At 37.8% G+C, this 12,245-nt stretch overlaps 1 protein-coding gene across 4 annotated transcripts in view; it reads right to left on the reverse strand.

Moving 5' to 3' along the window:
* Positions 1-12,245, reverse strand: part of plxnb1b (plexin b1b) — a 49,826-nt gene that overhangs the window by 20,427 nt on the left and 17,154 nt on the right. For 3 of the 4 annotated variants that reach the window (XM_016273669.1, XM_016273666.1, XM_016273667.1), the window contains exons 2-13: positions 10,533-10,602; positions 9,131-10,277; positions 7,335-7,517; positions 6,038-6,166; positions 4,731-4,831; positions 4,512-4,644; positions 4,111-4,267; positions 3,293-3,401; positions 2,971-3,079; positions 1,163-2,059; positions 715-849; positions 499-621 (exon numbers count right to left, since the gene is read on the reverse strand). In XM_016273669.1, coding sequence (XP_016129155.1) covers positions 499-621; positions 715-849; positions 1,163-2,059; positions 2,971-3,079; positions 3,293-3,401; positions 4,111-4,267; positions 4,512-4,644; positions 4,731-4,831; positions 6,038-6,166; positions 7,335-7,517; positions 9,131-10,267 — 3,213 coding nt within the window. In that variant the 5' untranslated portion in view covers positions 10,268-10,277; positions 10,533-10,602. The remainder of the gene's footprint in view (positions 1-498; positions 622-714; positions 850-1,162; positions 2,060-2,970; positions 3,080-3,292; positions 3,402-4,110; positions 4,268-4,511; positions 4,645-4,730; positions 4,832-6,037; positions 6,167-7,334; positions 7,518-9,130; positions 10,278-10,532; positions 10,603-12,245) is intronic. The other variant, XM_016273668.1, reaches the window with a different exon arrangement.

Raw genomic sequence — 12,245 nt, forward strand, 5'->3', positions numbered from 1 at the left:
TATATATATATATATATATATATATATATATACATGCATAGCAAATTGTGAAAGTAAACAGCACATGAAAGGCACATTCTGGTATAAACAAATATCTATCATACAATATGCGTGACATGACTGAACATATGCCCATAGTTTTCAAATACCTCCGTTTTCACAGTCCACACTACAATGCGAACACTACAAATTTATCCACTTGGAAGAGCTTCTTCAAAAATCTTGTAGGACAAAAAAGCCTTCTCAGTGTGGATGGAAGGCCAAAATGTAGAGAAAAAGATGAATTTTCAAATGTATCTGAAGTAGTGTAGGCATAGCCCAAGTCTTGCCGTCTCTACTAATGAGATGAGTTGAATTAGGTGTGATAGATGAGGAAGGCATTCAAAATGTGCACTCTTTTGAACTAGAGTATGTTTTTTGTGTATTATATTATGAGGGTGTCATAGCATGCTCAGATAATGCGCACAAATCATGTTTTGTATTATGTTGTTGTGGTACCTGGTGAGCATGACAGTTGATGTCAAACAGCAAAGGGTTTGCTTCATTCAGCGTCACATCTGCATCAACCACTACAGTATGCCCCTCGATCACCAATACACACTCGTACACCAGCTCTTTATCCTAGGCACAAGTGTGTGTTTAAACAGTTTTTTAAAATGCAGACGTATATATTTTTTTTAAATCAGAAAGAAGTGGATGATTATTTATTTTTACCTGATAGAGATGCAAGTTGCGGGCCAGCAGAGAGATTTTTCTCTGAGTTAGGACAGGAAGCAGAGAGGATCCTTGAATCTTCTCCACACATGGGCAGGCAGATGCCCCCCAATTGACAAATGTGCCTTCGTCAGCCTGATTTAAAAAAACACAGTTCAATTATATGTTAACACACACAAGCATGTATGGGAGTATACAATTGTTATCGTACTGTGTCACATCATTCAGTGAAAAAGAGTAGGAGAAGGGAATTTAGGAGATAAAGGATTTACATGACGGAAAAAAACTGAAGTAGAAAAATCAATTCTACTACTAAATTCTACATTTCTTTCAGGGTTATAATTTGATTTGCCATTAGGCCAAATGATGAAATGTGTATTATCTGAATCAATCAATTACTTTAATTTAATAATATTACTTGGTATCAATTCTAGATGTTCGGACTCACCGGTAAATCTGCTGAGTCATACTGGTAATCAGCATCTATGTCTGTACTTCGCAAATGGAGCAATACTGGGGGATCACCGTCGGATTCTCCATCCCCTGATAAGACTGTAGCTGCAGAAAATGTTGCGTTGTCGTTTTCTAATTGATCCACCTCCTCAGTTTCCTCTGGAGCCAAATGAGCCACTTCACGGTCAGTGTTTATCCTATTCTCTGAAGGCACGGCAGGTGACATTCTCTCAGACATAGGCAAAAAGTCATTGGTTTCAGAATCAGACATGTTTGGTTCTGAATTTGAAGGTAAAACTGTAGTTTGGGTTTCATTTATCAAATTCAATGTTTCTGCCAAATTGTGAGGGGTGCTGGTAAGCAAACTATCATGTGTGACCGGCTCCATTAGCGGTGGCAATTCTGTTTCAGCCAATGACGACGGCAGTGATATCCTTTGCTCCTCAGCAGCTTCGATGGCTGATGGAAACTCAGTTTTTACAACCACTTCCAAACTTGCAAGAGTAACCACATCAGTGTCTGTCTCCCTCAGAGCCACTGATTCAATGTCTGTAACAAGAAGCTCTTTTTCTGAGAGGATCTCATCTAGCAGAGAGAGTGTGGCAGCTGGCTGTGCTGTGGTCTCAGCTGTGGAAGAAGGGAGAAAGGCACTTGTGGGCACAGCAGACGGCTTGAAAGTGGAAGAAATCTTAGTTGATGGTGTTGGTTTCACAGGTTCAGGAGAGGTTAATGATTCCAGTACAGAAGTTATAGTTTCCGTTATTGCAGTGGCAGTAGTCGGAGGTTTAGTATGAGCCATGGTTTCAGGAACTTTGTGTGTTGTGACTGGTGAGGTCATGAATGCAGCTCTAGAGGCTTTGGTTGCAGGAGGTAGGGTGGGGAGAGATTTCCACTAAGAGTGAGAAGTGCAGGGAAAACCAAGAGAGACACGATAGTAAAATAAATAAAGAGAGATGGTCATAAAAGGAACTATGACAAATTACTTTGGTACTCGGGTAAAAAAAAAGAATTTCATAACCACATTTTTACACTGCAAAAACTTTTTAGTTATGATTTTGACTTATGAAACATGGCTTTGAATTCTCAAGCATTGCTATTCCTAGCAGAATGCTGCAATGGTGGACCACCTAATTACGATGCAGTGCATGTTAGCCTTACCAAGCAGATATTTGTGTTTTATTCTTTTAAAAGTATAATTAACAAATTACAGGAATTACTCAATCTTGACAATTGAACATTTTAGTCAATTAAATTGTTAATTTCCCAAAACATGACAAATTACTATGAATAAAGACAATATATAGACGGCTTGTTTTTCTACTGATTTTCTGCAGTTCTTATGATATAAATTCTAAATAAATATAAAATATTCTCAAAAAAAATTCTAAAATATATCAGAAATTCTAAATGTCAGACTGTGTTGTCTGATTGTATACTATCCTGCCCAAGAGCTTTCCTTATCTAATACAACAAATTCAAAACTTTACACTTGTAAATCTTAATACATATTTGTCCATGAACCTATTTTTAAAGAGGCAAGCACTTCATGATGTAAAATGTGTGAGAAGAAAAAGATAAGAACATTTTTAAGAAGTACATGCATAGTAGTTAATAATCATTTTATTCTTAAGAATGTTTCGTGAATCTGCCCCCTGGTTCTGTTAATAAACTTGTCAAATGTGTTTTAATAGTTATTAAAAAAATTGTGCAGGAAACACTGTTCTCAAGTTTGAGACATGTCATTTTCACCACAACAAAACACAAGCATAAAGAGAAGGCACTGCTGATGATGTAATAACTTACATGTTCATTATAGATTATCAGTCCCTCATCGCACACAGCCTTGTGGGTACACATATGCTGGTTCACACACCAATTGCATCCCCAGCGACTCTGCACACAACCATGGCAGCTGCGAAAGAAAGAAAGTGCATCCAAAATCATTACCTAGAGGTAGTGTATATAGACAAAGATATAAATCTTAGTTTTAAATTTTAAAACCAGGTTAAGAAAACTTTATTTTAAAATGCAATAACCATGCATCACTGGATTTTATAATGAGACATAGAGGCCTTAATTAGCAGGAATTAGAATGCAGTTCTTTTGTGCTGTGTTTGCAACTCACGGCATGCCTCCCGCAAGCTGTTTGACTGCTGTGCAATCATAAAAGGCGAATTCCCGAGAAGTCACAACAACATCATGGAACCGTAGAGACAGAGTGACTGTAAAAAAATCTGATTCAGATAGAAGAAGAAGAGATTAGCAAGAAGAGATTCCTCCAGAGTCATGATTGTGCTTCTCACTTTCATCTTATCATGTGTCTCACTGGTTCATCTTTGATGACACATACTACCAGCTAGGTTTGAACTTGCTGGGACTTCATTTAGCAGATGTGGGGGTTTAACTGATTTCAGCTGAAAATATTTGTGGTGGTTTTTGAAATGGGATGAGAAGCGTCACCCTCACATTTTTCCATACTTTTATGACTTTTGTTCTACTATGGAACACAAAAATATTTTAAAGAACACTGGGGTCCAAAACAGAAGCACATTTTTCAAAATCTCTTTTGTAAAGCAAGAAGTGCAAACAGGTATGAAACAACGTGAGGGTGAATGCACTTTCATTTTTAGGTATATAAAACAAATTTTGGCACACAAGCAATGTAATCCTACAACCTCTCCCATTTGGCTAGAAGTGTTCCTCTGTCAGACTGGTTACATTATCAATACCATGAACAAAACTGAGTACTGAATCAGATGTTTCTGTGTCAAAAGGAGGACTGTCTTTCAGTGGCTCATGAAACACTAATACTAAGTGTAACACTAATGTTTATTTCTATTAGGTTTTTGATGTTTCTACTATTACTGTCCATACCTCCTGTGTCAAAACAAATGTGTTAAACATACAAAACAAATATGACAATTTAGCTAGCAATATTCTCACCTTGACCAGGTGGCACAGATGGCAATGTATATACGTGTGGAGAAGAGCAGGTGACACCAGACTCTGTGACTACAGCTAAACTTGACCTGTCCTGGAAGACACAAGAGTAATGCTCTCCTCGTTCCAGACTAGGAAGACCAGGGATTGATAAAGAGAGCTAAAACGAGCAAAAGAAATTTACAGAGATGGAATAAGAGACAGTCAATTTGGATTTGTAAGGATTGAAATTATGCTTTCTAGGCAGAGAGTTGGTTATGGTTGTTTGTGTGCTCAAAAATGGTCACTGTGAATTAAGCTTATACAAATATATGCATCTCGTATTTTATTGTGATGTAACGTGTACTACTGAATTTACTTTTTTAACTGGATTTTTTTTAAATGTGTTAATATGTGAAACACACATTTCTCATCTCCTCTCGGCTGATGTTGGATGGATTGAGAAACGTCACACTCAGGCATTGTTGCTCTATGTCAAAGCTCCAAAGCCACTGATCTTTCTGATCCCCACGCATACACTCGCTACGAAGCCCACACCTGATGCATAAAGACACGGTGTTCGAGTTCAAGTAACCAGCTATTCAAAATAAAGCATTCTAGGTTATTTTCAAATATGAACTTACTTCCCCTCCAGAGCACACCAGCCACAATATGGATCATGAGCCAACAGACATGACTGACAGTCCAAATGCTTTTCACACTCTGCTACAGGCCTCTTCTCTAGCTGTGTGAGCACAGTAATAAAAATAATAATTAATGAATAAAAACTGCAGGGAAATACAAATAAAGATGGAATAATATACTACATATAGGCTCACCAAGGCTGCATTTATTTGATGAATGATATCTGAAGGATCATTTAATGTAGTAATGGCTTCTGAACATTAGTCTTTGCCATCACAGGAATAAATTACATTTTAAAATATATAAAATATAAAGCAGTTATTTTAAATTGTAATGATGCTTCACATTATTACAATAGTCTTACAATAGTTTCAAACAAGTAAGTGCTGGATTAGTGAGCATAAGACACCGTTTTCAAAAACAAAAAATCTTTATTACTCCAAATATTTGGCCAGTAGGCCTAATGGATACACATACCTAGATGTTAAATTGCATTATATTACCAAATATTTGTTACTACTATATTACCAATATTACCTAATTTGTCAATTTGTAATTTCTGGTCAGAGAAGCAACACACATTTTTGTCAATGGCACAGTCCTGTTTATCAGTAATCTGATCAGTAAACCTGATCATTTATTTATGGAATGAAACAGATGGGAGTTTTTCACTCAGTTTTTTTTTCCTGTGCAAATTCAAGCATCTTCATATATAATGTTGCTTTTCTGGTGTATTCAAGCAATATCGTTAAAATAGTTTTAGCATCACCTTTGGGTTGCTGGACCGTACAGCTAGGAAAATATGGCCAAAATCCATCTCTCATTGGTCAGTCAGTTTTTCTGTCTACAGGGTTGTGATTACATTTCATTACCCTGAGAGACCAACTCTATTTTCCTTATAGTCTCTGCACCAAACGGTGTATCCTGTTAATATATTTGTGTACTTTACAAGCTTGATTTTTCTAAACTAAAGCCTTAGAGAATAGCACTGATCATGGCCTGCTAATTCTTAAATTAGTCCTGAGAATTTCTGGAAGTTAATATGAACCAAAACTGTTTGGTTACCAACATTGTTCATTCTGTGGATCACAAAAGAAGATATTTTGAAGAAAGTCAAGTTTGGACAGTTTTAATTTTTGGGTGAACTATCCCTTTAATATTAAGGTTTTTGTTCAGTTTTGTTTAGTTCAGGTTTAATGATAAGTGAAAGTAAATGAAAGTAATTATGCATGACCTTGAAGAATTACTTTGTCAAAAAGTAACAACATTGGCACTACCAATTCCACTTCAGTAATTTGATAGTTACCATGTTACTTGTCAAGATGTATAGATGCTTCTCTTGATGGTCAAGCCTGAGCTCTCTGCTTATTGGTGTACTGGGATGGATGGAGATTACTGCATATTCTTCTACCTCACCTTTTGGGCCAAGAAACACCTGGGGAAAAAACACACAAACACACACACCTTCTGACCAAAACTGAGGAGGAATTAAAATGTTTTCAATTAGGAGCATTAAATTAAAATTATTAAATTATTACTCTTGCAATAGGTCCAGTCTCCATATGTCATAGGGTTACATCCAGAGACTACACTAGGGTAGTCTTCTTGTAGGGATAAAACATCAAGCAAACATACCATGATAGAGCATTTGGGAGAGCTGAAAACCAGGTACTTTACAAAAATTTACAATCACAAATAACCATGTTCGTAATACAAATTCATCAACAAAACAACCTACTTAAGAGCCAACTTTTAGCTTTTAAACTAAAACGAACTATATTCAAAATACCTTTAATATCCAGAGGTAACTTGTTCCACACTTGTGCCAATGAATATCTAAAAGACCCATGACCATACATAGTTTTTAAAACGTCATATTGTAATATCCATAAGACTTTGCCTATTTTTATAACAATGTTGCTCATTTACCCAAGAGAAAAGTGCATTAAAATATGAAGGTGCTTCATATTTATTATCTTATGTACCATTTTCAATTAAATTAGACACAAGCATCATTTTGGCTGTAGACAACTAAGGGTGGCATAACAGGAGCCCAAATTGTTTTCTTTGTGAATTCATCATATGTCACCACTACTCAAGCGGCACTAAACATGACCTTTGGGTTACAAGTCTGACTCTCTCTAACCATTAGGCCACAGCTGCCCTAGTTTAGGTTTTCACTTAAATTTTAGTACATTTAGTCTACATTAATATAGACTGCAACATTACTGTAACATTGCTCTAAGCAAACTGTCACTTAGTTCAGTATGATGACAAATACTGATGACTATTTAAGCCTCAGGTTCTGTATGTTATTGAAATGGGAATCAAATGCACCTGTGAAAGACCATTTGTAATGATGCACTTAACACCAGATGGTGGGTTTCTCATAAAAATAAATACAAATCTCAAACATTACTTGATAATTAAAGATAATTTCATATTTTCTCAGTTTCTTGTGATTCTGGAATTCCGTGAAACCTCCAAAATAACCAGCCTAATGTAAATCCAACAAAAACATTTTCTGAAGTATTTTTACCTCAGAAAAAAAACTAAGAATAAATGGAAGAATTGCATGCATTTCCTTGAAAAAGTTTCTATACCTTGTGTAAATTTCCTTGGGAGTCTCCTAGAAAGGCAATAGTGTGTTCCTGCCTTACACTCACAGCAACAGCAGTGAGACGGACAGATGGACTGTCAAATATTGGCTCAGCTTCCACAAGCACCCGGCTTGCCATTGGACTAGGAGTGTGATCAGAGCCACATGGATAAGCATCCAAAGTGTTCTGTAGAGAGAAAAGAAGTCAAAGATTAAAGCAAAGCGTAATAACTGAAATATTGTTTTAAAACTGACAAATTTAAGTCATGTCAAGTATCTTTTAAGGTATAAAGTCAACATAAATATGATGTTTTGCACACTGCTACACAGCTATACACTATAGAAAGAGTAAAGACCATTTGTATCTTTTATCTCAAACCTAAACAAAATTACCCATAAAATTTCACTATTGTGTTTTTGTTGTTGTTTTTCTTGAAATAAATAAATACTTTTATTCAGCAACAATGCATTAAATTGATCAAAAGTGTCAGTAAAAACAAACATTTACAATTTCTTTTATTTCAAACAAATGCTTTTTACTCATCAGAGAATCCTAAAAAAAATGGCATCACAGTTTCCACATTTCATTAAGCAGCACAACCTTTTTTCCAGATACTTCTCAGAGTACGAAATCAGCTAAATAGAATGATTTCTTCATGTACAACTGAAGTCTGGAGTAATGGCTGCTAAAATTGTAAATTGTAAAATGTAATTCATCACTGTGACGAGTGGGGCGGGGCCGAGAGCTGTGGGAGCGGAGCGAGGCCGATGGAATTTAATGGTAATAAGTGACACCTGCGCCATTCACTGGTTTCAAGTCCCAGGGAGGAGCTCCGGAAGGATAAAAGGAGGAGTGACGACATTGCAAGACTAGAGAGGACCAAGCCTGGACTTTTGTTGTGGTTTTTATTATGTTTTATGCAGCCGTCGTCCGTGAGGGGCTGCTGCTTTACTTTCTTTTTGTGTTTATTTTATTTTATTATTAAATTGTTTGAATGTTCGCCGCTCCCACCTCTTTTTACCCGTATCTGCAAACTTTGCTACAATTACATTAAATAATTAAATATATATGAATTAAATATCCCAAACTTTCCCAAACTGATCCCAAACTTTTGAACAGTAGCGTGCAAGTAAAGGTTCTTTGACCTTTTAAACCATACTGACATTTTTCTTTTGTTCCTTTTGTCTTGTTGCCTTTATCAATTTTCTTTTATCACTGTGTTCTTACTCTGATCTTTTTAATAACTGTATGTTAGCTACCCTCTTCAGACCAGTTTAGAATATTTAAATATAGCTACACAACTGGGGTGGTGGAACTTGATGTCATCATAGAATGAAGCCATGTTCAATTATAGTTTTGCTTCCGCCAAAGAGGTTAACTCCTATGTTCAGGGACACAATGGTGACAGATACAGGATCACAACTTGGAGGATCTGAAACTACAACCTCAGTTACCAACATAATTTAACCTCATAGTTATTTTCTACTGGAGAAAGTAGGCTCTGTTTATACCTGGAATTAAGATCTGTTTCATGAATCACAGGAGTCAGGTGAGACGCATTGCCATTTACACCTGGTAGTAAAATGGGTTTCCTCTGACCAGTTGTGATTGGGGAAGGTAAGGTCTCTGATTTTGAGACTGTGTTTGTTCAACCTGATAAAGAGGACGTTAGTGTTTATCACACCAGGTGACTATATAGTTCTAAAATGCTTTTTAAAAATTTTGTAACAGTGGGACTACAAATCTGTTCACACCTGTTGTCTGAAGCAGTACACTTACTAGTTCAGTTTCAAACTCACCTCTGGAAGATTGGCACAGTTTGATTTGACTTCATACTCAATGTATGCAACCTCCTTTCCATCTGCACGACCCATTTCAGTGTAGCATAGATCTCTTGTAGCATTGATATGTTCATCCACTTCCTCAAGCGAAAACACACATACTGCGGATTCTTCGTTTGGCCGACTGGAGGAGGCGAAATGGCTCGAAAACACCCCCAACAGGACCTCTTGTTCCATAGCAGTTGGGCTTTCTACTCCCATAGCCTTACGTAACTTTGGCAGGCCTACATGTAGAGCTTGTAGGAGGTTATAATTCTTTCCTCCAGTTGAACGGCAACTTAACGGAACTTCTACATATGAATAATAAGCAGCATCATCCAAACACATACGGGAAACATATGTGCGATATTCTCTCGATGGTGACTGTAAGTCCCTCCGATAGAACATGAAGTAGACATACGAGCGATGGGTAAATGATGTTACAAAATGGTGGTCATACTCAGAAAGCCTCCCAGCCACCGCTAACTTTGAAGTTTCTTCATATGAGAAAACAGGCTCCATAACTAAGTTTCGAGTAGATATTGGGGGTTGGCTGTTGGTGTAACCCCGCCCCACAAAAAGTACCGGCTGTTGTTTCCCACGGCCTCTTGTGAGCGCCACAAGTCCTACTGTAGAGACATTGGGGTCATTAGCCGCCACATACTGCGTATCTACAGGCCTCTCTGCAGAGAAAAGCACTTCCCCCACTGCATCCAAACTTCGTTTCTGACATATTCCTTGATAAACACTTCCACAACTGATGAGCTCCTGACTATAAGGATCCACGAGTAGTAGCTTGTTGTGGTTATTGGTCCATTTTGCCTGTGGGCAGTTTGTGTCACTAATTGGGGGCAGGCAGTCACGGCTGTCTATCACAGGCCCCGTCTCTTCCTCTGCCTCAAGCTGAAGATCAGAAGAAAGCTGGTAAAGCCGATCACGGGCGCCTAAATAGACCCGACCCAATTTAGGGTCAGGATGCAAAGCCAGGTGCTCGAAGTAGGTGTCATTGCGCAAGAAAGTGGGGTGATGGTAAGAAGAAGCAGAGCTCTGGGTGACCATGCAGCAACACAGTATAGAGAAAAGAGAAGAGAACACACACACCATCCCAGGTGGCATGTCAACTATTCTGAGTGCAAAGAGAGATAGAAGAAAAAGAAATCAACAACAAAAACATTATAATAACAACCCCAATTATTTAAACATCAGTGTAAATATTGTAAATGTTATTAAAACAACATAATATCTCAATAACACAAATCAAGAAATGATGCCACATATGTCATGTCACAGCATGTCACAATATAAAAATTACAAATGAACTTTTCATTTACTGAAATCAGAGAAAGAGCAAAACAGACAGACTGTTGACAAATTTTCTTACCAGGGTTTGATCTGCAAGGGCGACATGCATACACACAAAACAGTCAAATACACGTCCCCATTGGCTAAATCTATGACACAAACAGAAAGAGAGAAAATTGTTTAAAAATTACGAAAAAAAAAAAAACTTCACTGCACTAAAAATAAATCAAGTCTGTGCATTTGGCACATTTACATTACATACATGACTAAGATTCTGCAAAACAGTAAATACATTGCTCTGGGTTCATTTCACTGCACTTTTCAAGTGACAAGTCAACAAAAGTCGCTGTAAGCAATATAATGTTTTCTCTATTATAGATGTGGGTTCATTAAACAGCCCAGTGTAAAGAATAAAACATGCCTTTGTACATTTTTTGCAAAATGATATTGCGTTGCATCCAATTTTCTCCAGAAGGTTAACCCTTCTACAAGGCTTTGAGCTCTTGGATCTGCATAGCATGTGCAACACTGCACCAGGTGAGCTACCAAGCAAGTTTACCATGTGATGCAAATATCAAAATGTATTAGTTTACAAATCATGCACTATGGAAAAAGTATTTTCAGGTCATAGCATAGTATTGCAAGGAACCACATGAAAATAAGTCCCAGTAATTGATAATCTGGTAATTGTAGGGTAAAAAGGAACGTTTTTAAAGTTTTTATTTCAGCTGGATGTTCTTCGTACCTTGCTTAAAGGGGTCATATGATGCGATTTACATTTTTCCTTTCTCTTTGGAGTGTTACAAGCTTTTGGTGCATAAAGAAGATCTGCAAAGTTGAAAAGACTAAAGTCTCAAATCCAAAGAGATATTCTTTATAAAAGTTAAGTGTCAGCCACGCCTACCTAAAACGGCTCGTTCTAACACACCCCCACATATCTACTTCACGATGTGGGAAGATTTACATAATGCTGCCCCAACTGTTTACGCAAAGAAAGGCGGCATAACTTTTATTCTCGCTGTAGTATTGTTGTTGCCGCCACCATGTCATGAAGGCACTGTGTGTTTCGTTGTGAAAGCGAAACTACTTTTTTTGGCCTTCCAAAAGAGGACGATATCTGCTTCGTCATGCCTGGAGCTGATCCGTGCTGGTTGCTGATGAAATACAACAACTTTGCACTGTGGATCACCGGATCGGCTTTCCCCGTGGACAAAGCGGAGTCCAGCCCGGGGTCGTCACATGTGGTTGCCACAAGCCTTCCGGACTCTCCTTCGTCGAATCCGCTGGCTGCGCCATTCTCAAGCCCGCCGCCTCTGCTCACTCTAGCCCTCCGGCCGTTCCTCACTCTAACCCCCGGCCTCTGCTCACTCTACTGCTCACTCTAGTCAGTGTAGAGTAGGGCTTGTTGTTTGTCATTTCTCCGATCACAAATGCAGACATGGTTTTATGTTTACGCGGCGCGATGCAACGCAACACGTAAAAAGACAGTATAAGTCATTATAATCAGTAATTATGTCCCCACTGGATGCAACGAATGCCTCGTTTAAAATGGGTTTTCATGTTTTTGAATCGTCACTCCTGCCTGACAGGGCATCATCACATTATGGTAGGGGCGTAACATTTCCGTCACATGCTTGAGGTATTCAGCCAATCATAATGCACTGGATAGCTGGCTAATCACAGCACACCTTGCTTTTCAGACCAATGAGCCTTGTAAAAATCTACACGTTTCAGAAAGGCGGGGCATAGAGAAACAATAAATGTACAGTATGTGGAAAATAATGTGTTTTTT

The sequence above is a fragment of the Sinocyclocheilus grahami genome, unplaced genomic scaffold (genome assembly GCF_001515645.1).
Source record: "Sinocyclocheilus grahami isolate Dianchi unplaced genomic scaffold, SAMN03320097.WGS_v1.1 scaffold80.1, whole genome shotgun sequence".
Lineage (NCBI taxonomy): Eukaryota > Metazoa > Chordata > Actinopteri > Cypriniformes > Cyprinidae > Sinocyclocheilus > Sinocyclocheilus grahami.